This window comes from Penicillium concentricum (assembly GCF_028827145.1).
Source record: "Penicillium concentricum strain IBT 3081 chromosome Unknown utg000002l_segment0_segment0, whole genome shotgun sequence".
In the NCBI taxonomy this organism is placed as follows: domain Eukaryota; kingdom Fungi; phylum Ascomycota; class Eurotiomycetes; order Eurotiales; family Aspergillaceae; genus Penicillium; species Penicillium concentricum.
In genome coordinates this window covers 8,639,693-8,663,493 of record NW_026622755.1, presented here as the reverse complement: position 1 = coordinate 8,663,493, position 23,801 = coordinate 8,639,693, and the positions used below count along the sequence as shown (strand labels likewise).

Genomic DNA, 23,801 nt, shown 5'->3' with positions numbered 1-23,801 from the left:
TCACGATGCAATTCGAAAATAAAAAACGATACGACTTGCTTGTCACCCCTACGCAGATACCCAGAATTGCCATGATGCCGACATCATGTCTCTTCCGCGGAATTTAATCTATCAAAAATGGGCCTTTGTTCAGTCATATCCCATGGCATCAGCCTCCGTTCAACAGCCAACTACATCACTACATCAAAAACGAAGCGAAAGAATTGGCATGAAGGTTCAGACACGAACAGGGGTGACAACCACAACATGCCTTCTCTTGGGCTGGCTTTAATATCCCTTAGCTATAGATTTAGGAATTTAATCTCATGTTCAACGCCTTTTTTGCTTTGCATCAATCTTCTTTACGTAGAAGATTTGGAAAACACACGTTGAAGCATGCACCTGAAGAAGATATTGGAAAATATGCCATAGAAATGCCAGTAGAATAGTGATATATCCTCAAACTATCACAATAAACACAGCACATGAAGTTAATTGCGAATCCGCAAGTCTTCTTGCCATGCAATTCAAGACATGTTGTTGCAAGTTGTTAGGGTGCAACTCGGTCACGTGCGGTCACGTTTTGCGCGGACTTAGTGAGTATCACGTGACATATCTCCTTCCACGCCGGCGGTCACAACTCGAATAAGCCTCTAGTACTTTGTTCACACACCCCAACTCCTCGGTGGACTTACTAACTAACCTACAATCATGATGGAATATATTACAATATGATTACTTATCTTTCTATTACCAAAAATTGTACGCCGGGAGATTTTTCTCTGCACTCGAATGTGCGAGTCTGTGATTCGATTCACAGACTCGCACATTCGAGTTAAGCGGCAACAGCCCAAATAAAGACTAACTCCTAAGGGAATATCAAACAACATACACATCGTCTACCCACGTGACACGGGAACAAGCATGATGTTAGATCGACTAGCCATCGCTGTCCAGCTATTGGCTCTCAGTCCTGGGCGGCTAAGCGCCCATGGAGGCTATATTTGGCAGTTTGTCCACTCTGGCGCTTTTGACACTGACAGTAGCCAGTAACACGCGTTGATGCCTTATGAAACAAACCATTGCACAGGCCCCTTGTCTTCAGTCTTTATTTTTATGTCTTCCTTGTTTCGAAATGGGCACGGTTCACTCTAATTGGCGCTGTCTCGACTATACGGGGTTGCCAAGGTCCATTAAACTGCTTCTTTGTGAGCAATATTGGGCTATTGTAATGACTGCTGCCGCCCAGGATGTCTGACAATTTCCAGGTGACGTTTGCCAGCTGCTATATTTGACGCTTCATTGTCCCTTGTTTTGTTTTGATTCTATTGTTCTTAGTCCGCCACCCGATCTATTCATCTATTGACCTCCTCATTAATTATAAGAAATCATATACACCATGTCCCTCCAATAGACTAGGTTTTTTTCTTTGCTCACTTTTTCTTATCTTAAGAACCCTCTGTGTTGATGCAGGCTTTGCATATTTTTCCTTGATCTATTTACGCCTCCAAGCATTCCTGGTCTTCGCTGGACGAGATCACACCTGAAGCATTTGACAACTATCACTTTCGAAAAAAAAGAACCACTAAAATGGTATTCACTCGATCCGGGCGATCGATCTTTCCACTGCTCCCACCTTATGGAGCACACGATTCAAGCACGGGGCGGATAATTCCTTTACATCCAGATGGCCTCACACCCTATCTCGGTCTGCGAGCTCGACTTTCACAAGTATGGATCAATCGATGGACAATACTTTTACTGCTTGTTCTCTTCCGCGTATTGATCGCAGTTGGCGATTTGCAATCCAATATGGCATCCGCCAAGCGTGAGGCTCTCTCTGCATGCACGTCGGTGGAGTCCATGGGTAGTGCCATGGCTTCAATGCCCTACTACCTATCCAAGGGTACTAACGAGCTTGTGGCTTCCTCGGTTGATGAGGCCGTTTCTGCCCTGAAGTCTGTGTTGTTGATGACTATCACGGGTGTTGGGGAGATCCTCTGGTTTGTCATAAATATGATGTACTCCACCTACGCCTGTCTCATTACAATGGCCGTCCGCGGGACAGTAGGAGCCGGGATCGAATTGGTCAAGGAAGCTACTGAGTGGATCAACAAAACCCTGAAGACAATCAGCGGCGACATTGAGAGTACCGTTGATAAATACAAAGACGAACTGAACTCATTTCTCGAGACAATCAACAAAGTGGCTAGCGTGTTCTCGGATGATCCTAGCCCAATCAACCTCAACAGTACAATCAGTACGCTGGAGAATCTGTCTCTCCCGTCGTCAGTCAACCGCACGGTCGAAAAACTGGACAACATCGTCCTTCCCAACTTCAAAGAGATCCAGAATTACACCAAGACCCTCTTCCAAACGCCCTTTAAAGAAGTCAAGGACTTGGTCAATGAAACTTTGGGCACTTACAGCTTCGATCGGTCCGCTCTCCCGATTCCTGCCAAGAAACAGTTGACCTTCTGCAACGACAACAAAGGAATCAATGATTTCTTCGACGGGGTCACCGAGCTGGCACTAACAGCACGCAAAATTTTCATCGCTGTCCTTATCGTTGCTGCCATATTGGTATGCATTCCAATCGCGTGGCAAGAAATCCGCCGATGGCGCTCAATGAAAGAGCGCTCCCAGTTGGTTCGCAAGGAAGCCCATGATCCAATGGACGTTGTCTATATTGTCTCACGTCCATACACTGCCGCTGCAGGTATCAAGGCAGCAAGTCACTTCAGCAACAGCCGCCGGCAGATCCTCGTGCGATGGGCCATTGCCTATGCAACATCCCTCCCTGCTCTTTTCGTGCTGGCTCTTGCACTGGCAGCACTGTTCTCTTGTCTGTGCCAATATCTGCTCCTGCATTCGGTGAAACAAGCTGTTCCCGCACTGAGTGCCGAGGTGGGAGAATTCGCAGACAAGGTCGTCGATGCACTGGAAAGTGCCTCGACAGATTGGGCCACCGACGCCAACAAGGCCATCATCAATCTCGACACCGACCTAAACCACAATGTCTTCGGCTGGGTCAACAGCAGCACCCAGGCCATAAACGCAACTCTAAACTTCTTCATCTACAACACCTCCAGTGTTCTAAACGAGACCTTCAAAGGGACCCTGCTGCAAGAGCCCGTCTACGAGTTGTACGAGTGCCTCATCGGCCTCAAAGCAGAGGCACTTCAAAAGGGTCTCAACTGGGTAGCTGAGCACGCACACATCTCTCTCCCCACCCTCCCGAACGACACATTCTCCGCCGGCGCCTCCTCTAGCATCAACGACAGTCCCAACCCCTCTGACAGTTTCCTCGCCGATTCAGGCGACGAGACAGCCAATAAAATCACCGAGGTCGTCAACAGCGTGATCAAAAAACTCGAAGCAGCCGTGCGCATCGAAGCCATCATCGCCACCATCATTCTCCTGCTCTGGGTGTTTATCGCTTTGATTGGTATCATTCGCGCTATGATGCTTTTCTGGAGTCGCGAGAAACACCGCGGTGAAGGGGGCCAGGGTCATATCCTGGATCCCGTGCCAAATGGCGGACCACCAGCCCATGATCCAAATGGTTTTACTGAAGTTCCACTCACTGCTATTCCGAGGAATATATCTGGCGATGGGCACATTGCTCCTCAGTACACAGCAGCGGCAGCAACCTCCGCGCCTGTGGGAAGTGAACCGTCATCGTATCGCGATGAGAAGGTTGGTTTCGCAGGGCAAAGGAATTATGAACATGCACTGCAGGTGGACTCGGGTCCTGATCTTAGGGGAAGTAGTTACGTTGAATATGATGTGAAGCGGTGATGGGAAATCTATTCCTGTCTTCCTCCATCTTCACTTTTCTGAGAACTATGCTTTGTATTCTCCCTCTCTATTTGTGCCATCTCCGGCATTTCATTGTACTTGCTTTGGCTATTTTCTTTTTCTCTATGGGGCTGGTCTTTTGTCATAATGATTCCCAAGAAGATAGTATTTCTAGTTTAGAATCAAGAATGCCACTTGATTTCAAAATCATAATCTCCCATCTGCGAGGCGTATGGAACCTCATCCTAAAATCACATCCCATACAATACATCTTACGAGATCAGTATAATCATGTATAGAAAATAATTCAATCTAGTTGCCTAAATATACTAAACCGAAACTCCAAGACGTGGCGTAATCTCATACAAATCATCAACCTTGAATTCGTAGCCATTATATGGCAACAAAGAAGCTCTTCTCCCCCTCCTTGGGCTGCACTCTCACCCGCTCAATGATCGGATCAGCACAGCTAATCCGAATACGCTCAGGGGTAGCAGGGGACTCCAACGAGAGCACGTCATTCACGTTCCACTGCTTACGTGCAGCCTTCAAGGCGTCACGAATGGCAAAGAAGACCGCACTACCCATAAACAAGGGCGGCTCGCCGACTCCACGGGAGCGTTGAATGGTGCGCAAGTTCTCCCACTCCACATCCTTAAGCAAACTCACATTGAAAATCTGCGGGATATCACGGAAGCCAGGGATTTTGTAGTTGCCCGGGCCTCTGGTGAATATCTGACCAGAGGCTCGATGCCAGAGACTCTCTTCGGTAGTGAAGAGACCTTGGCCTTGTACAAAGGCACCTTCGATCTGACCATAGTCCACTGAAGGGTTGATACTGCGACCCACATCCATCTTCACGTCGGCGCGTAGAGGCGTCCAATCACCTGTCAGTGTGTCGATCTGGACTTCGGCTGCGGTCACACCTTGTGTGAAGTAGAAGAACATCTGGCCGCTGTTCTCGCCCCATACGTAGCCGATATCGGGTGTACGGTAGTATCCTTGTGCGGAGAGGTTGACACGGGCGAAGTAAGCCGCGTGAGCAAGTTCCTTCATGGTCGCGTTGGGCATCTTCTCACGGAAAGGACGTAGGCGTTCGTTAATTTGTTCACATGCATTGAAGATGGCGTAGCCATTGAGATCGGAGCTTGCCGAAGCAGCAGTTGCAGAGGTATTAGCCACTGTATTAGTCGCTGTCTCGGAAATGAAGACGCTCGCCTGCGGCACTTGCAATGCTTCAGCGGCGATCATGGTCATTTTTGTGTGGAGGCCTTGTCCCATTTCAACACCACCGTGTGCTACGAGGACACTGCCATCGTGATAGATGTGAACTAACGCTCCTGCTTGGTTCAAGAAGAGAGCTGTAAAAGAGATACCGAACTTGGTTGGCACAATCGCCATTCCACGTTTCGACCACTTGTGCTGCGCATTGTATTCTTCAACAGCCTTGCGACGCTCCTTGTAGGAGCTCTCCTCCAACACTTGCTTGTACATCAACGGCACATACCAGTCTTTGAGAGGTTGGTTAAAATGCGTCGTATCGTCTGGCTTGTACATATTGATGGCCCGGACTTCTTCGGCCGGAATATTCAGATGATCTGCAATCTCCGATATATAACACTCGGCGAAGAACAGGCCTTGCGGACCGCCAAAGCCACGGAAAGCTGTGTTTGAAACAGTATTGGTTTTGCAGATCCGGCCGCGCACATTGACATTCGGTACTTTATACACGCCATCAATGTGTGACAAGCTTCGCTCCACAATGGCACCAGATAGATCTTGCGTGTGGCCACCATTGGCAAATACATCTGCATCAAGCGCAAGGAGTTTCCCTTCTTTGGTCACACCCACCTTCCATCGGCAGAGGAACGGGTGACGTTGACCGGAAGTCAATATATCTTCATCACGGTTGAGCATACACCGCACTGGTCGTTTTGTTTTGGCAGCGGCAAGGGCACAAATTCCAGCCAGCTGAACAGATCGCGACTCCTTACCGCCAAAGCCACCACCAAGTCGCTTCACGCGCGACACGATTTTATTCGCAGATACTCCTGTCACCTGAGCGACATAGGCTTGTCTATAAACAGTAAGCATAAATTCTGTGATGGGACAGTCAAATATATCGCTACTCACGTTTCGGTAGGATTCTGTGTACCACTCCAAATCTCCATTTCACCATCCTCCGGCTTTGGTATTGCCACACAGGCTTGGGTTTCCAGATAGAAGTGCTCTTGACCACCCATTCGCGAGACTCCAGTGAAGATGTGGTCAGCTTGTCTGAAAGCTTCCTCGGTGTCGCCATTCTTGATGTAGCGATAGTGCTCAAAGTAAGACTCCGCCTCGATGGCCTCCTCAATTGAAAGGATGCTCGGGAGGTCTTCATATTTAACTTTGACAGCCCTCATGCCTTCCTCGGCAAGTTTAGCGCTAGTCGCCAGAATCACACCTATCGGTTGACCAGCAGTGGTAACTTCATCGACGGCAAAGAAAAGCTCATCGGCCTTGGGCTGTCCCCACCAGTTTGCCTGGGGGTTAGGAAGATCCGTGTGGTCCACGTAATCGGCAACGCCTGGAATGTCCAATGCAGCGGACGGGTCAACGCTGAGGATTTTGGCATGAGGCTTGGTAGACAGAACCATACAGGCAAATAACTCATTTTGCTGCACGGGGATATCATCTGTGTATTGAGCCTCTCCTGTAGACTGCTTCAACGCCGCAACATGCGGAGTCGCTCGTCCAAGAATCTTCTGTTGATAGGCGACGGAGGTCTCAAGATCTTTCGCTCCTGAAGAAATTGCTCTTTCAATCTCAGCAACAACATCTGGATCCAAGTCCGAGGCCTTGACATCGAGTCCTGACAGTACATCGTAGTAAAATCTGTAAAAGAAGCCCAGAGCCAAAGACTTCCGGTAACTAGCCATGCCACCAGGGACTCCAAATGGCAGGTTGAAATCCTGCTCCAGTGCGCTCATGACGCCCTCTAGAGTTGCGGGATTCGTGAACTTCTTCCCAACTAAAAATGCCTCGGCGATCTTCGCTGAGACGGTCATCGCTGCCATACCACCAAACACAAGGTTGGCGCTGACCACATCATTGGTCTCAGAAAGAGTTACGCGTAACGCGGAGTTGGCAATGGCAATATCATCATCCTTCCGCTTGGACTGTTTGTAGGCTCGCATGTGCTCTCCGTGCGCCTTCGCCGCTGGAATGCGCAAGCTAGCGATGATTGCGTTGGGAGCGAGCGCAGTCTTTCTGTATCCTTGGAAGAATTCAGTCATTGGAATTTCGGTCTCGCCATCGAGTGACTTGGCAACAAGGATAGTGTTTGTGGCTACCAAGACTGGGTTAAGATCAGAGATGGGTGATGCAGTGGCCAGGTTACCCGCTGGAGAAGCGACATTTCGGATCTGTCGTCCAGCAAAATATAGCAATTGCTTCTTGATCGCTTTGAAAGGTTGGCCTCTAGCATCGCCGTATTTCTCTACCGCTTGGTCACAGATGTGTTCGAGGTCTGTCAACGACACATTTGCGCCGATCTCCAAGCAATCCTCGTGCAAAGTAAATTGTCGCAATTCGGGGATATCTCCCAGATAGACGGAGGCCGCATATCGCATTGCCTTGAACTTGATCTCAATCTGCGTCTCCGTACTTCCACCAATTAGTTTGGCGTCTGGGTGAACGTTCTTAATGTGCAACAGTTGCTCGACAGTCACTGGTCGGTACCACTTCTTTTTCTTGTTGCCATATGCTAAGGGTCGATATTCGTGTTTCCGCAGGGCGGCAGGGAATATCAACTCTGTGTCTGGACTGTATGGCTTGAAGTCCGGCGCAGGAAATTTGTAATCAACCGTCTCAATCTCGGCATTGTTGGTGGAAGACCCTTTACAGCAACCGCCGGAGCCTTTTTTCTCCATGCAGCAGCCCGATCCACCATTGGCAGAGGCTTTTCCGCAGTTGTTGGTCGAATTGAAGCTCTGAGCAGCATCTAGAATAGGTCGGTAACCCGTGCAGCGGCAAAGGTTTCCATCGAAGGCTTCTTCAACATCGTGTTCCGAGGGAGACGGGTTGTTTCGCAGCAAGGCATAGAGAGACTTGAGGTTATCAGTTAACTTCGGATCCATTTGAAAAAATAAAGCATCAAGCGAAAGGACCAGGGTGGCGTACCATGACAATTCCAGGAGTACAGAAACCACATTGACTTCCATTACCGACCGCAATCCGTTGTTGAATCGCGTGGGGATCTTTCACATTTCCAATCCCTTCGACTGTAATAACGTGTTTACCATCAATGCTAACGAGCGGAGCAATACAGGCATTCACGGAGGCATGGTAGATTTTCCTCGTTGTAGGATTGATATGGGAGACAACCTATTGACCGGTATCACCTTCTGGTTAGCACACCAAGTGCGTAACTCAATATAATTGACTGAAACTCACGACAGTGCAAGCACCACAGCCTCCCTCGGCACATCCAAGCTTTGTGCCTGTCAATCCAATACCCCGCAGGTATTCGAGTAAAGTCACTTCCGGGTTGATTGTGTCTACTGCAACCTTGGTGCCGTTCAGATAGAACCGAATAGTGTCATCCCAGTCCTCGGTCAGTGCAGACAGGCTGGTTGGCTTCTCAACTGTGGCCGTGGAGTCCGTCTCTAGGATTCCCGGCGCCATGATGGAAAATGTAGGGTTTAAGAGGGTTTCAAGGGTTCAGTGCATCTTTTATAGTGAGTTTGAATTTCACAAATTAAACCTATTACTAAAATGAAGTCATGGAAATTCAGTATCAAAGGAGGGGAAGTCCCAGCAGGGGGTTTCTCCAGATATTGAATCTTGGAAGGTTCCAAAGATTGTTATCGCGGGGATCGCCACTGTCCGAAAGTCGGCTGACCGTCGGATTCCGCCTTGGCACTATTTTGAATTACTAAGTGAATATCAAGTGAAATTTCTATATCTGACGCCAAACCAAAAATATGCTATACATATATATATGAAAGAAATGGTTAGATGACCCCCATGCTCATTGCCTCGAGCCAGCAAAAGGTTTCTCTTCGTCTTCCCACTTCTGGCGTTCTACAATACTTCGGGCCCTGAAGAACGGAGTTAGATATGATACACTGGATGCGAGGCAACGACTTACCGGTAGGCCTTAACAAAACGCCAAACCTCTGTGTCTGCAAGGTTCCAAGCCTCAACAACGTCCTTGACGTTGATGGGTTTCGACTCCTTGGTCTTAATTACCTCGCGGGCCTTTTGGATCAATTCATATTCTTTGCCCACTCCTTGCTCGCTTGGCGTGTGATCCTGCGCGCTCTTGGCGGTGTCTTTGCCGTTCTCGGTGGCGGGATCGATCTTACCCCCACGAGGGATCTTGAAACCAAATTGCCATTCAAACTCGTCCAAGAGTTCTGAGGGGAGACTCTGGCCTGCCTGTGCAGGGAGAGATTCCACTGTCATCCACAAAGAAGTCCCGACAGCATCTTCGCCTGCGACAACCTGCTTGAAGATCACTCCCCGGTATGAAGAACCCAATTCAGGCCCAAGGTGCTGCTTGGTCACCTCAGACAACCATGCGTCACGCTCGGTCTCCCGGCGAATTTGTGGTGTAGTGATCTCCTCTGAGCTTTTCTGTAGGCTGATAAGAGTGTAGGGGTGAGGAAGGGTGCCGATGGTGAACAGGAAGGTAGTGTTCTTATAGGTCGGAGGCTGGCTGATACGCATGGGTTGCTTTGCAGACCCGCATGGGTGGCATTGGGGTTCATTCGGTGGACAAGAGTCAGGAATGGGTGACTCGGGGCACTGAGTGAGGGCCTTTGCCAACCGAAGGGCAGGTTCCACCAGCGCAGTAGTGTGCTGTGGGAACGGTTTCAGCACGGCCAGTCCGGCGGGGAAGGAGCTATGGAAGTGATTGTGCAGGTGGGCATTGATCAGTTGAACAAGGGCCCGCTGACCACTGGCAGGGTTCTTGGTCATCTGTTCATGCACGGCGGAGTAGCGAGAGGTAATGGCTGCAGATTTGTAAAACGCCAAAGCGCTCGGCGGCTCAACCTTGAAGGATTCCGGTGCAATCAGATCAATAAAGGACTGGGTTTTATCCTCGAGCTTCTGGACTGCGCTCTGGACAGCTGCATCGATCTGCGACTTGTCCGCCGCGTAGAGGCCATTCTTGAGATTTTCAAATCGGGTAATTGACTCTGGGACACTCCCCCGGCGAAGATAGGAGAGCATGGGATCATCATAACGCGCCATGGGGAAGCAGTGGAAGTCCGCGAGCAAGCCGGTGCCCATGTGCCCCCACGCAAGCCAGGCGAACACTTCGTTCTGTGTCTTGGGCGCGAGTTTCAACTTCTGAACAATTTCATAGTTGGGGTTTTTCATCGCATCGCCCGGAGTCAATACCACGGGCTTGAATCCTTGCGCAAACCATGCCCGACGCCACGCGAGAAGCAACTCCGCGTCAGCATTCTGCAAGTCCTTAAGATCCTTGCCATTGGATTTGTTGGGGTTGTACTTCGCATCGTAGTATGTGTAGATCGGTCGACGTTCGCGAAGGGGAGGGAGGACGGAGCGACCCTCATCCAATGTGATGGCAGAGGAGAATGGGTTCAACCATTCAAGGGTGCTGTACCATCTCGACTCGCCATGTGTGCTGTTGTTCTGTTCCTCGGGCTGCTCGTGGGAGGGAGGGCGGAACGAGGGTAGGTGGAAGTTGCTTAATGAGGGTAGTTTTGGTGTGGGCACAAACTTGGCTGGGCCTGTGGCTGCTTGCTCGCCGGCATCAGGGATCGGAGAGGACGAGAAAATGAAAAGTAAAAGCGCGACAAAAACAATTACTGACAGGAGAGCTGTACTCCTGTGAGGAATCATTTTTCCAACATTCAAATCAGAGGACCTAGAAAGAGGCCCGTCAAGAGTTGGAGAAAACACGTGTAGCTTCAGACCGTGATGCTTCTCCTGAAACTACGCCTCGAACGAGGATTCACGTCCGGATTCGGCCAATCCACCTGGGCAGTCTTGGCAATAAAATGATAGATATGAATGCAACTCAGCACACTACCATCTGAATCTCTTGAGCTGAATTTCAAACTTCCAATAATAATCCAAATACAAAATAGAACCTGCGATAATAATCATTCAAGGCTAGGACGTTCCTTGCTTGTCTGAGATTAAACCCGAACCTCACCTAATGCTGACTCAGCCAATGCGTTGAAAATGACCTCATCGGGAAAGTGACCCGTGAGCCTCTTAGAAGCATGAAGCCTCTTGGTTAACAACCAGATACATTCACTTGGAATGATCGAGATAATTGACATTTTTCTTTCCGATGTGCATATTATGTTCATTGACAAGCAACTAGTAGTGATACATGAACACTTCATGTCTCCGTAGGTAACTACATTTGACTTGGACTAGTGGAGCCACATAAAAGCTTGGTAAGATAATATAGATATATATATATCATTCATATCTCAGTGATGAGCCTCATATTCTACAGAGTACTAAGCCAAACATATATTAGAACTACCTATGTCATGTATATGTAGTGTGGTCTTCCACGGCTCCTGGGTCCCGAGAGTAAGCCATGGCATGTATCGAAGGTCACTCTCATTACGCACTAAGCTGTGCTTCTTTCAATTGGATTAGGTCTACCAATATATAGACTTTATGATGAGATGGGATTGAGAGCCTACAGGTAGCTGAGCCTCAACCTCTAACAGATGAAGGTGGACCTTCTGAATCATTATCGGGCTCATTTTGATTTCGATCGGACATTTTGCATGATACCTTGATGTCGAGGGGATGTGTCAAGATAAATCCCAAGACTGCCTGTAAATGCACCAACTTTGACTTTCCTCGTAGCGAAGGGTAAACATTATAGTGACCTACGTATAACACCTTCTGCCAGTATGTGCCGCCCTGGGCTGGAGAAACCTAAACTCCGACGCCACCCCACGTACAAGGCGGTGAGTTCTGTGTGGGGAAAACAGCTAATCAGCGCCTTCAACTCTCATTGGCAGAAATAGCGGCGAGATCGGACTTTTCCACTATGGGGGGGTAATTTTAATATTGAGTCATCGTCTCTTTCATTCTCCAACTCTTTTGACATACTGCAATCATGGCTGTGGGAACGGCCTCTTTGCAGGACCGCCTAGAGATATGGTCACAAAGGTTGAACAACCTGACTGTCTCTCCATTGACTCGCGACTATCCCGATACACAAAAGACCGACAGCAAGAGAGTCATTGAAGCTTTTGAGTCTCTTCAACTCCCCAACGAGAAGCTTTCGGGCTCATCATCCGGCTTCACCGCTTTTCTGACTGCCTTCATTATCTTGGTAGCGCGATTGACTGGCGATGAGGACATCGCTGTGGGCACAAACTCCAACGAGGATGGCCGTGCATTCGTCGTCCGGGTCCCCATTGATACCTCGGAGTCTTTTTCTCAGCTTTATAACAAAGTAAACGAGGTATGTATGTATGTTTCTTGCTGTAGGGTTTACTGCTAAAAGCCCTGCAGGCATATAAGGAGGGATCTTCCCAAATCGTGCCCTTGGGCAGCCTTCGCTCGTACATCCAGGAGAAGTCCAAGTCCGAACGCACCCCGGTCCTCTTCCGATTCGCCGCATATGATGCCCCTGCTGCCTCGCAAGATTACCCTGCAAACACCTTCGACACTACTGATTTGGTGGTTAATGTTGCAACGGGTTCGGCTGAGGTCGAATTGGGCGCATACTACAACCAGCGTCTCTTCTCGAGTGCCCGTATTGCTTTCATTTTGAAGCAACTAGCCAGCATTGCTAGCAATGCTGCTGCCAATCCGGATGAGGCTATCGGACGTCTCGACTTGATGACCGAAGATCAGCGCGCACTTTTGCCCGACCCAACATCTGATTTGCACTGGTCTAACTTCCGTGGTGCCATCCACGACATTTTTACTGCCAATGCGGAAAGCCACCCAGACAAGCTGTGTGTGGTTGAAACTCAGTCAGCCAATTCTCCTCACCGCGAGTTCACCTATCGCCAAATCAACGAGGCCTCCAACATTCTCGGCCATCATCTGGTACGGTCTGGCATTCAGCGAGGAGAGGTTGTCATGGTTTATGCCTACCGTGGTGTGGATCTGGTGGTTGCCGTCATGGGAATTCTGAAAGCTGGTGCAACTTTCTCCGTTATCGACCCTGCCTATCCCCCGGAACGTCAGAACATCTACCTTGATGTTGCCCGTCCTCGCGCTTTGGTGAACATTGCCAAGGCTACAAGAGATTCAGGTGAACTTTCGGACATCGTGCGTACTTTCATTGACGAGAATCTCGAGCTCCGCACTGAAATTCCTGCACTTGCCCTACTTGATGATGGAACCCTCGCTGGTGGACCCATCAATGGCCAGGATGTCTTCGCCAACGAGGTTGCACTGAAATCCAAGTCTACTGGTGTCGTTGTTGGGCCTGACTCTATTCCAACCCTGTCTTTCACGTCCGGCTCTGAAGGCCGGCCGAAGGGCGTTCGTGGCCGACACTTCTCTTTGGCTTATTATTTCCCTTGGATGTCTAAGACTTTCAAGCTCACACCAGACGAGAAGTTTACTATGCTGAGTGGCATCGCTCACGATCCTATTCAAAGAGACATCTTTACCCCATTGTTCTTGGGTGCTCAACTTCTGGTGCCCGCTCGGGAGGACATCCAAAACGAAAAGCTTGCTGAATGGATGCAGAAGTACGGTGCCACCATCACCCACCTTACGCCTGCTATGGGTCAGATTCTTGTCGGTGGTGCCTCTGCTCAATTCCCTGCTCTTCACCACGCATTCTTTGTTGGTGACATTCTGATAAAGCGTGATTGCCGCTCGCTCCAAGGACTTGCGCCCAATGTCAGCATTGTGAACATGTACGGTACAACCGAGACCCAGCGAGCTGTTAGCTACTTTGAAATTCCTAGCTATGCCAGCCACGAGGGCTACTTGAATAATATGAAGGATGTGATTATGGCTGGTCGCGGAATGTTGGATGTGCAGATGCTTGTTGTCAACCGCTATGACCCCACTCGTCTCTGTGCTGTTGGAGAAGTCGGCGAAATCTACGTTCGTGCGGCTGGTCTTGCAGAGGGCTACCTCGGCTCCCCGGATCTGAGCGCGAAGAAGTTCCTTACCAACTGGTTCGTTAAACCCGAAGTCTGGGTGGAAAAGGATCAGGCCGAATCCAAGAACGAGCCTTGGCGCGAATTCTACGTTGGTCCTCGTGATCGCCTCTATCGCAGTGGTGATCTCGGCCGTTACACGCCGTCTGGAGATGTTGAATGCTCTGGCCGCGCCGACGACCAAGTGAAGATTCGTGGTTTCCGTATTGAGCTTGGAGAGATTGACACCCATCTTTCTCAGCACCCTCTAGTCCGTGAGAACGTGACCTTGGTGCGAAGAGATAAAGACGAGGAACCGACGTTGGTCAGCTACTTTGTACCCGATATGAACAAGTGGGCCTCCTGGTTGGAGAGCAAGGGCCTTAAGGATGACGAATCTGAATCTGAGGGTATGGTTGGTCTGTTGAGACGCTTCCGTCCTCTCCGTGATGATGCTCGTGAGCATCTCCGGAGTAAGCTCCCTACATACGCAGTTCCGACTGTTATCATTCCTCTCAAGCGCATGCCCCTGAACCCGAACGGCAAGGTCGACAAACCCGCACTTCCATTCCCAGACACTGCAGAGCTGAGCGCCGCTGCACCCCGCCGCCGCTCGTCTGCGATGCAGACACTCTCCGAAACCGAGCAGACTCTGGCTCAAGTCTGGGCAAAGCTCATACCCAATGTGACATCGCGCATGATTGGACCGGATGACTCCTTCTTTGACCTTGGCGGCCACAGTATCCTCGCACAGCAAATGTTCTTCGAGCTTCGTCGCAAGTGGCGTGTTATTGACATAAGTATGAATGCTATCTTCCGCAGCCCGACCCTTAAGGGCTTTGCTGGCGAGATTGATCGCTTGCTAGCTTTGGAATCATTCGCAACTAGCGATGACAAGTCTCTGGCCGTGCAAGCTGCTAATGAGCCGGACGACGAGTACTCGAAGGATGCCGTCCAGCTTGTGAATGAACTACCTCAGACATTCCCTCAGCGTACCGAGGCTATGCTCACTAGTGAACCTACCGTCTTCCTTACTGGAGCAACTGGTTTCCTAGGCGCACATATCCTCCGAGATCTACTTACCCGTAAGTCACCTTCCACTAAGGTGGTAGCTCTGGTTCGGGCAAAGACCGAGGAGCAGGCACTTGAGCGACTTCGCTCCACTTGCCGCGCATATGGTTTCTGGGATGAAGCATGGACCCACAAGCTGCAAGCCGTCTGTGGCGATCTTGGAAAGCCGCAGTTTGGTCTTTCCCAGTCAGTGTGGGATGACCTTACCAACCGTGTTGATGCTGTGATTCACAATGGAGCTCTTGTCCACTGGGTCTACCCCTATGCGACACTTAGACCGGCTAATGTCATGGGTACCATCGATGCCCTCAAGCTGTGCGCCAGCGGAAAGGCCAAGCAGTTTGCTTTCGTCAGTTCGACTAGTGCTTTGGATAAGGATCACTTCGTTCAAGAGTCCGAACGTATCATCGCCGCTGGTGGAAATGGTATCAGCGAAGACGACGATATGGAGGGCAGCAGAGTTGGCCTCGGAACCGGTTACGGTCAGAGCAAATGGGCCGGAGAATACCTTGTCAAAGAGGCTGGCCGCAGAGGCCTGAGGGGAACCATTATTCGCTCCGGATATGTTCTTGGTGATTCGGTCACCGGAACTACCAACACTGATGATTTCCTCATCCGTATGCTCAAGGGCTGCATTCAAATTGGCCTTCGCCCAAATATCTTCAACACCGTGAACATGGTGCCCGTTGACCATGTGGCTCGTATTGTCATTGCCACTGCCTTCCACCCACCTTCCACGGGCGTTAACGTCGCTCACGTTACTGGGCACCCTCGTTTGCGCTTTAACCAATTCCTGGGTGCGCTGGAGCTCTACGGATACAATGTTCCTCAGGTTGACTACGTTCCTTGGTCCACTTCTCTTGAGCAGTATGTCAACGATGGTGAGCACAATGACAAGGAGTCTCAGCATGCTCTGTAAGTACACTTTTCTCGGTCCGTTAATGTATCCATACTAACCTTCTTTAGTATGCCCCTTTATCACTTCGTTACCACAGACCTTCCCTCCAACACCAAAGCTCCAGAATTGGATGATGTGAATGCAGCAACGGCTCTGCGGGCCGATGCGGCCTGGTCGGGCGTCGACGCATCAGCCGGTGCTGGCGTGACCGAGGAATTAGTCGGCTTGTACGCTTCTTATCTCGTTCAAACTGGTTTCCTGCCCGCGCCGACCGTCGCTGGAGCCCGTCCTCTGCCTGCTGCTCAGATCAGTGAGGAACAGAAGAAGACATTGTTGAGTGTCGGTGGTCGCGGCGGTACATCTTGAAATATAGAAAATCTCATGTACTTATTCTGATTTTACAAAAGCATTTACACTTCCAAACTCTCTCTTTTAAAAAAAATATATGATTGAGCGATTAAAAAACGTGGCTTGTATATATCCTGACAGTTCACGAGGCGTTCGTGTTTGAACGAAAAAGGCCGGTACGCCAATCTGCCCCCTTCCTCGGAATTCTCCGTTTCACCTCCCCACTGTTTACTTTGGGAATTTATATAGTTCTAACAATATCCTCTTTTCTCCCTCTTTTCCATATCACTCTCCACTGTTAGCATTCCATGGTTGTTGAAGGTAAGTGTATGGGTGTTTTTGCGCGTTCCTGGCAATTCAACTTCCCCATCAATTTTTCCCGCTTTCTTTTCTACTTCATGTCGATCACAACTGTTAGAGCTCTGTGAGAAGTAACGGTTGTTGGGATTACTTGTCTCCCTGATCATCAGTATCATTATTCGGTCTCCCTCGGTCCTTTCCCCTCACCAATCCTTGTATATCCCACCTTCCTCCCTTTTTCCCTTTTTTCCTCCATAGGTGCTGCGAGACTCACCGGGCGATCCGGTCTCATTACGCGTGTAGCAGAGGCCTCCCGGTACTCACCGGGTCCCCTGCTCATGACTCGGTCTCAAGGGACGCGCAGCACTGTCTCAGCGCCTCACAAGCCCTTCTCAACCTTCACACCCTTTTCCTGCGCCGGTCATAAAAACGCCAGCACAGAGTCACCCTCGAGCTTAAACACACGTCCCAACCCTAAGACCCAGACTGACATCTCTGGTGCGGATCTCACAGATCGTTATACAGCAGGCCTGCGCCTGAACAAGGAATGGGCAGCACAAACAGCCCGCAATCACCCCAACCTCTTCCCTACCCTCGCCTCAGGCCAGACGCCACAGATTTTATGGATCGGATGCTCTGACTCTCGTTGTCCGGAAACCACCTTCTTGGGCCTCGAGCCCGGCGATGTCTTCGTGCATCGCAACATCGCTAACGTCGTCCACCCCGGCGACCTTAGCTCCTCCGCGGTTATCGAATATGCCGTGCAATACCTGCGCGTCAACCACGTCGTGGTTTGCGGTCACACTGCCTGCGGTGGTGTCTCGGCCGCGATGGGCAACAAGAACCTGGGTATTTTGGACCCATGGCTGTTTCCCCTTCGTCAGCTGCGTGAGCGCAACCTGAAACTTTTGCAGTCAATGCCAGCTGGCGAGGCGGCCTCGAAACTGGGCGAGTTGAACGTTCGCGAGGGTTTGAACATCGTCAAGCAGAAGAGCGTTGTGTTGAATGCCATCCGGGAGCGGGGACTCCAGGTTCATGGCTTGATTTATGATGTTGGATCAGGTGTGCTCAGTGAGCTGGACACTGAGGATTCGGAGGAGGTTATCAGGGCTCGCTTGACAGCATTCCAAACGGAGTGAGTTAGCGGGTTTTAGATTGTAATTTTCGGCCGAAGGGCCAAACTCATGTATATAGAACATAATTCTCTAGATAGCGATAGCGACAACATGCATTTTATGAAACATATCTAAAAGATTCTATTTTTTTTTTTTTTGGCTGTGGAGAACAACTATGTACCCTCAGAAATATGGCATGATGTATGGAGCTGGGATCCATAATAGATCGTGCACCAATCACCGTTGAAAATTCTTTATCTGATATCAGATCCAATCAGAGTGAGGGCTTTGATCTACATCTTTATACAATTCTAAGGTTGTCTATGGCTCTACTATCCAACTAGGTAAAAGAATGATATATGTAATGTTTATGCCTACAAATTCATCTAGGTGTAATAATTACCTCAGGACAAACATATTGCCCTGGAGATAAGGACAATCCAAGGTTCCTTCCAACCTTAGAACCTTCGACTTAGTTCATCTCTCTCTGAAACTCCAGCGCTTCTTTCTTCCCTTTCTAATTCTCTAGCTAACCTTCATCATGACGATCGACGTCTCAGATGGATTTGGTAAGTATCTCTTTCAACATTTGATTCACCTAGGCTAATCATCAAAGCCAACGATTGTACCACAGTACCCGAGGCCATGGATATCCAGTATGAGCCTGTTGGTACCCTCTGTGATTTCCACACCCTCTACCAGACAAAGCGTGATGTATATGGCAAACGGTCATGGGCCAAAGAACTACCCCCCGACTTGCCTGAGCCCGTTGAGGATGAAGAATCGGCACAATATGCGCTTCTCGTGAGGAAACAGAAGTGCTATGATGGACGCAGAAGTTTGTCTATTCATTCCATCATAGTGCAAAGCGAGCGTCTCAAGGAGTTCTTGAAGCGGGCCCTAAATGATTATCCTGGTGTCACACCAACCTTGAAGCGCCTCGAATTCAAATCGCCTTTCCCACCGTTTGTTCATCGATGGGAAGCAATCACCAAATTCCGAGATGAAGAGCAAGATCCAACAACCAAGACTCATATAGAACTGCTCTACCGCATCATGGATGAGGAGCTCAGGGATGTGATTGACCGCAAGAAGGACTTGGTTGCCCAAGGAGTAATCACTTACGACTTGACTTGGACGATCCTAGAACCCCAAGATGTGGTCCTTTCCTCGAGTGATGGAGCGCTACGTGCGTATTCGCTCGAATCGGAAGATGTATCACCGGAAAGTGATTATTTCACAGCCGAATACGTTGAGTTTGACGGAAGCAAGTTCGGATACACTTCCAAGGGGTTCCTGATACCCAAGTTTGCGGGCACTATGCCAATTACCTCATTGCCTATCTTCCCACTAAAATACCACCCAGAAAAAGACACCGTCCAGGGGTTGTTGACTGCACGGGGCAAGAAGTGGGCGGAGTACAAGGGTTACCATTTCAAATCCTATGAAGAGGCTTCGACCAGCACAAACTCCGAAGGTCGGGATACCAATTTGAGCGGGACCAAATACTCTGTCAAGAGTCGCGTCATCATCGACATCGAGGCATACAAGCTTTTTGGGCGCGGGGTTGTCAATTTTGTCAAAGAAATTGATGAAGAACTGGACAATTCTCAGCGCCTCATTGCAACTCCAATGCTCTATGGATATTCTCTAGATGACAAGGAATGGAATTCGTTCCACGTGGATCATTTGAAAGACATTGAGTGGGATGAGCAGGCCTTTGATTCACTAATCCTACCCCGGGAGCAGCAGGGGCTCAAGGAGGTGATCTTGGCCGTTGCAAAGGCTCAATCCAAGAAAGTGGATGGATTTGACGATGTCGTTCGGGGAAAAGGCCGGAGTTTCATTATGCAGCTCAGTGGTCCTCCGGGGGTTGGAAAGACTCTTACTGCGGAGAGCGTTGCCGAGGTCATGAAAGTGCCTCTTTATGTCATGAGCGCGGGCGACCTTGGAACTGACGTTAGAGGGTTTGAGAACAAATTGAAAGACATTCTGCGGATGATTCCTAGGTGGGGTGCTCTTCTGTTGCTTGACGAGGCTGATGTTTTTATGGAATGCCGTGATTCAGCCGATCTCGCTCGCAATGAACTTGTCTCCATCTTTTTGAGGGTGCTTGAATACTACGAGGTAAGCCCCGACCTCGAGATCATCAACGCCAGAAGATATGGGAAATATGCAAAAAAGGACATGCTACTAATCTTCTATTTTTCTCTCCAGGGTATTCTCTTCTTGACTACCAATCGTACACAGAATATCGATCCTGCCTTTGAGTCTCGGATCCACCTTTCCCTCACCTACAAGGAGCTTGAGGTGGAATCCAGGCGCCAGGTTTGGACACAGTTCCTAACCCGCTCATCGAATATGGGAGTCTTTACGGATGAGCAACTTAACCAGGTGGCCGAGTTGCAACTGAACGGTCGCCAGATCAAGAATGTCATCAAGACCGCCGGTCTCCTGGCTTGGTCCAAGGAACGTGAGCTTCAATATGAAGATCTGAAAATGGTGCTTGCTCTGAGAAATTCGCAAGAGTAATGATGAGACAGGGGGTTATTCCATACTTAGGAGACAGTTAGCTAGTGACCATTATTCAAAACAAAGAAATGGCTTTTTCCGGTAATTTTCTTCCAATAATATGTTGACACTCAAAGTGGTGAGGTGTTGGCATTCCGCCACTATCCGCCAACCGAGTACGAAGGGCTGAAGGCAGCCGTTGGAAAAACACAGCCAAGACCTTCACTCCGCATTCCATCAAGTCATGTTCGTCGACCACAACCTTAGCGTTCAAGCTAACCATGCCACCAGTGTTCCAAAAAAACTTCCGGCAGGGTCTGATCCCCCCTGAAATCAGCCCTGGCTGTCTTGGGCTACGGGGCTCTTTCGTTTAGCCTCTTAAAACGGCCCACTCCGTTCCATACGTTCCATACGAGAAACATGAACTTTCAATTTGCCATGGCCTCTTGAGGCTGTGTGATACCCGGAACGCCGATCAAAAATTAAATTGTACACAAAAACATCAAAGCACCAGGGCTTGTCCGGGGCTCAATCCCCAGGGCTGAGCAAAGACCCCTGAGCCAGGTCGGATGTCGGGCGCCACCGTGTCTTGGCTAATGCGCACCCGCACGATCCGAGTGATTTCACAATAATCCAATCGATGCCATGGCACAACTCCGATAGTATGCTGTGGAGCACGCGAGCAGTCAATTTTCTTTTTTATTTTCTCTCCCTTTTCCCCCTTATATTGTACAGTGTCTACGGGTTGGAAAACACTCCGTGAAGGCTTCCTCATGTTGGCCGTTTTTTCTGGGTCATTATGATTGTCACTCGTTTTCATCATCCGCAGCGATTGATTTTGTCTGTTTTGGTGCTTTCCAGCCTCTGCTCCAAGTTACTTCACATATACCAACATCGATCTCTTCCCCTATACCTTTTGGCCCTCTATTTTCCAACATTTTTTATTCAGGAGATCTTTCTATTCATTGCAGTATGGATTCTCTTATATACAACCTCCGGTCGGTGGTCAGTGGCTGCCGTTGTCGTTTCAGCACTTGTCGCGTTGGTTCACCTTTTCCTAAACACGATGCGCAACGATATTAACTTCTACCCTCAGATGCATTAATCTGGTAGCAACGGCGTCCCAAGTTAGTTTCTATTCTCAAACCGGCAGCGAAATTCGATGGGATGCGGCCAGGTCCGTGGGTGCCAGTCGGCAGGGAATGAAGTTGATATTGAGTGGATTGGTGCCTATGGCTGCTGCGACAACAGTCATCTCGGTGGCTTCCTGGCTTATGGCTCAGGGGATCTGGAATCTCATGACCCGATGGCTATGCTCCCTCCACACACTCGCAGACAACAAGACTTTGGGCATGTTGCCAGGCCCCTCGGACCTGAGAAATCTAGTGTCGAATAGACCTCGGTTTTGGACGATAGTGGGCACTGGAGTAACGATCGGACTCTGGCTGATCCGACCAGCAATCCCATATAATCATATGACGGGAGCTCTGCCCTTCACCATGCTCGGAGAACACTCTCGGGCTCGTCGCATGACCATCGAAACATTCCCGCTGCCTGAGTTGCTGGCGGAGGAATACTGGGAGCCTGCAAATGGTCACTATAAGGGGTGGGCACCGACATTGGATGACTCGGGTAACACTGCCTATGGAAATAATAAGCCAGCCTGGGCACATGGCCCTCTTCCTGCTGCGTTTGAGAGATGGATTGTGAATCCCGATTCAAACGCGGCTGGGATTAGCTTGGAGGCGTCTAACTCGACCGTTCAAAGCGTGTCCGAGAGAAGCGAAAAAGATTCCGATTCTAAAAACCAGAACAAAACAGCAGAACCACGACACTACTTCTATAATCCCGCTCAGGATCCCATGAGGATAAGCAACCTTGACCTGGAACCACTTGGTCCTCTGCAGGAGGCTCTGAAGGATCATGCCATCCCGATCAACCACATCGTCTTTGTGTTTTTGGAAAGCGGCAGAAAGGACCTCTTCCCCCTCAAAAACGACTCTCGCTTGTACAATCAAATCCGTGATTCGTATGAATTATACGGAGAGGAGGATGAAGCCGATCTACACGACAAACTGTCTCAGGTTACCCCCGTGGCAGAGATGCTTACAGGGGAGCAGTCCGGCTTCGACTCGTCGGTTAACTCACCGGATTCCGGACTAGGCGGTCTCAGCTTCGACGGGATATTGTCAGGGAGCAGTCTCTCTGCTAAATCGCGTCTAGTCAACTACTGTGGTCTCGGACCGCTCCCGGTGGATTTCATGCATGAAAATGATATCATTCCATACCAGCCATGTCTGATGCACATCATGGATCTATTCAACCAGCGCAAGAATTCATCTGCCTCTGAAAATTCCACCGATAGTCACCTGGAAAGGGAATGGCAAACCATCTATGCGCAGTCTGTCACTGGAGAATTCCAGGCTCAGACTAAGCTTATAGATCTGCTCGGTTTCAGCCAGGCATTGTACTCGGAAGATATTGATGTGGAGGGGGCGAAATACTTCCGTGAGGATATGGAAAAGATTAACTATTTCGGGTATGTTGTCAAGTTGAATACCCCGCGGTTGTATCTGTGTGAATACTAACTTGGTACAGTTATCCCGAAACTGAGGCCCGCCCCTACATCAAAGACATGATCGACGAAACACTTCGTCAGAACAAGAGGCTCTTCCTTTCACATTTCACCAGCACCACTCACCACCCTTGGGGTACACCCGAAGGCTGGGAACGAGAAGAATATTTCGGTGAACTTCACAAATCACAACATGAACCCATGGATGCCTTCCTCAACGCAAACCGCTTCGTCGACACATGGCTTGGCGACTTAATGAAGATGATTGGAGAAGCCGGTATTGCCAACGAGACCTTGACAGTCTTCGTGGGAGACCAGTACGTGCATTTCCCACCACTGACCAAAAAAAACCTTACATCTAACCAAGGGAACAGCGGCCAAGCATTTGGAGAAGACTGCCCTATCACAGGAACCTACCACAACCCACACATCAGCAACTTCCGCGTCCCCCTAGTATTCCACCACCCCCTATTACCCCGCATGCACCTTAATGTCAACGGCAGCGCCGCATCCATCCTCCCCACAATCCTCGATCTCCTTGTGAACACCAACTCCCTCAACGCAGACGACACAGAAATCGCCCTAGATCTGATGAACGAATACGAGGGCCAGTCCCTCATCCGGCCGTACCGCACCTCGCACAATGGCCGCGAAGCCTGGAACATGGGCGTTATCAATGCCGGTGGCTCCATGCTGAGTGTTGGCTCTGCTGCAGTGCCATGGCGCCTCAACCTGCCATTGAACAATGACTTCGAGTACCGGTTCACGGACTTGAATAAAGACCCGTATGAGCTTGAGCCTGTCACGGGCTGGACTATGGGTTCGCTTGCTGCGGAGGTTCATTCCAAGCATGGGCCTGAGGCTTTTGATTGGGCTCAGAAGGCCGAGAAGGTTGGCCTTTGGTGGGTTGCGGAGCGGAAAAAGCTTTGGAATTATCGTGATCCTGAGGAGTGAGGTGTTGTTTACGATAGTGGACAACTTGTGTTTTTTTTTTTTTTTGGTTCTTGCAGCGATTTGCATGGCATGCATTCTGGGGTGGATGTATGTCTTTTTTTAAGCGGCTCACTGGTGGCTACCCAGTGTCTATTGGATGTGTA

General features: G+C 49.6%; 7 protein-coding genes across 7 annotated transcripts; 5 read left to right on the top strand and 2 right to left on the bottom strand.

Annotated features, from left to right (window-relative positions):
• Positions 1–1,791: 1,791 nt before the first annotated feature.
• Positions 1,792–3,780, top strand: prm1 (pheromone-regulated protein PRM1; the record flags this gene model as incomplete). The annotated part of the gene is made up of 1 exon (XM_056724738.1): positions 1,792–3,780. The coding sequence occupies one exon, from the start codon at positions 1,792–1,794 to the stop codon at positions 3,778–3,780; it is 1,989 nt and encodes a 662-aa protein (XP_056580988.1).
• A 393-nt stretch (positions 3,781–4,173) lies between these two features.
• N7517_007007 (putative xanthine dehydrogenase HxA) lies at positions 4,174–8,448 on the bottom strand (the record flags this gene model as incomplete). The annotated part of the gene is made up of 4 exons (XM_056724737.1): positions 4,174–5,857; positions 5,914–7,871; positions 7,945–8,148; positions 8,218–8,448. The coding sequence occupies 4 exons, from the start codon at positions 8,446–8,448 to the stop codon at positions 4,174–4,176; spliced, it is 4,077 nt and encodes a 1,358-aa protein (XP_056580987.1).
• A 346-nt stretch (positions 8,449–8,794) lies between these two features.
• On the bottom strand, positions 8,795–10,641 carry N7517_007006 (uncharacterized protein; the record flags this gene model as incomplete). The annotated part of the gene is made up of 2 exons (XM_056724736.1): positions 8,795–8,864; positions 8,915–10,641. The coding sequence occupies 2 exons, from the start codon at positions 10,639–10,641 to the stop codon at positions 8,795–8,797; spliced, it is 1,797 nt and encodes a 598-aa protein (XP_056580986.1).
• Positions 10,642–11,890: 1,249 nt separating this feature from the next.
• On the top strand, positions 11,891–16,221 carry aarA (L-aminoadipate-semialdehyde dehydrogenase; the record flags this gene model as incomplete). The annotated part of the gene is made up of 3 exons (XM_056724735.1): positions 11,891–12,241; positions 12,292–15,872; positions 15,924–16,221. 3 exons carry the CDS (start codon positions 11,891–11,893, stop codon positions 16,219–16,221), a joined length of 4,230 nt encoding a protein of 1,409 aa, XP_056580985.1.
• A 290-nt stretch (positions 16,222–16,511) lies between these two features.
• Positions 16,512–17,642, top strand: N7517_007004 (carbonic anhydrase; the record flags this gene model as incomplete). The annotated part of the gene is made up of 2 exons (XM_056724734.1): positions 16,512–16,524; positions 16,762–17,642. The coding sequence occupies 2 exons, from the start codon at positions 16,512–16,514 to the stop codon at positions 17,640–17,642; spliced, it is 894 nt and encodes a 297-aa protein (XP_056580984.1).
• A 517-nt stretch (positions 17,643–18,159) lies between these two features.
• N7517_007003 (ATPase AAA-type core) lies at positions 18,160–20,150 on the top strand (the record flags this gene model as incomplete). The annotated part of the gene is made up of 2 exons (XM_056724733.1): positions 18,160–18,187; positions 18,235–20,150. 2 exons carry the CDS (start codon positions 18,160–18,162, stop codon positions 20,148–20,150), a joined length of 1,944 nt encoding a protein of 647 aa, XP_056580983.1.
• Positions 20,151–20,928: 778 nt separating this feature from the next.
• Positions 20,929–23,658, top strand: N7517_007002 (uncharacterized protein; the record flags this gene model as incomplete). The annotated part of the gene is made up of 4 exons (XM_056724732.1): positions 20,929–21,170; positions 21,226–22,668; positions 22,728–23,021; positions 23,079–23,658. The coding sequence occupies 4 exons, from the start codon at positions 20,929–20,931 to the stop codon at positions 23,656–23,658; spliced, it is 2,559 nt and encodes an 852-aa protein (XP_056580982.1).
• Positions 23,659–23,801: the final 143 nt, after the last annotated feature.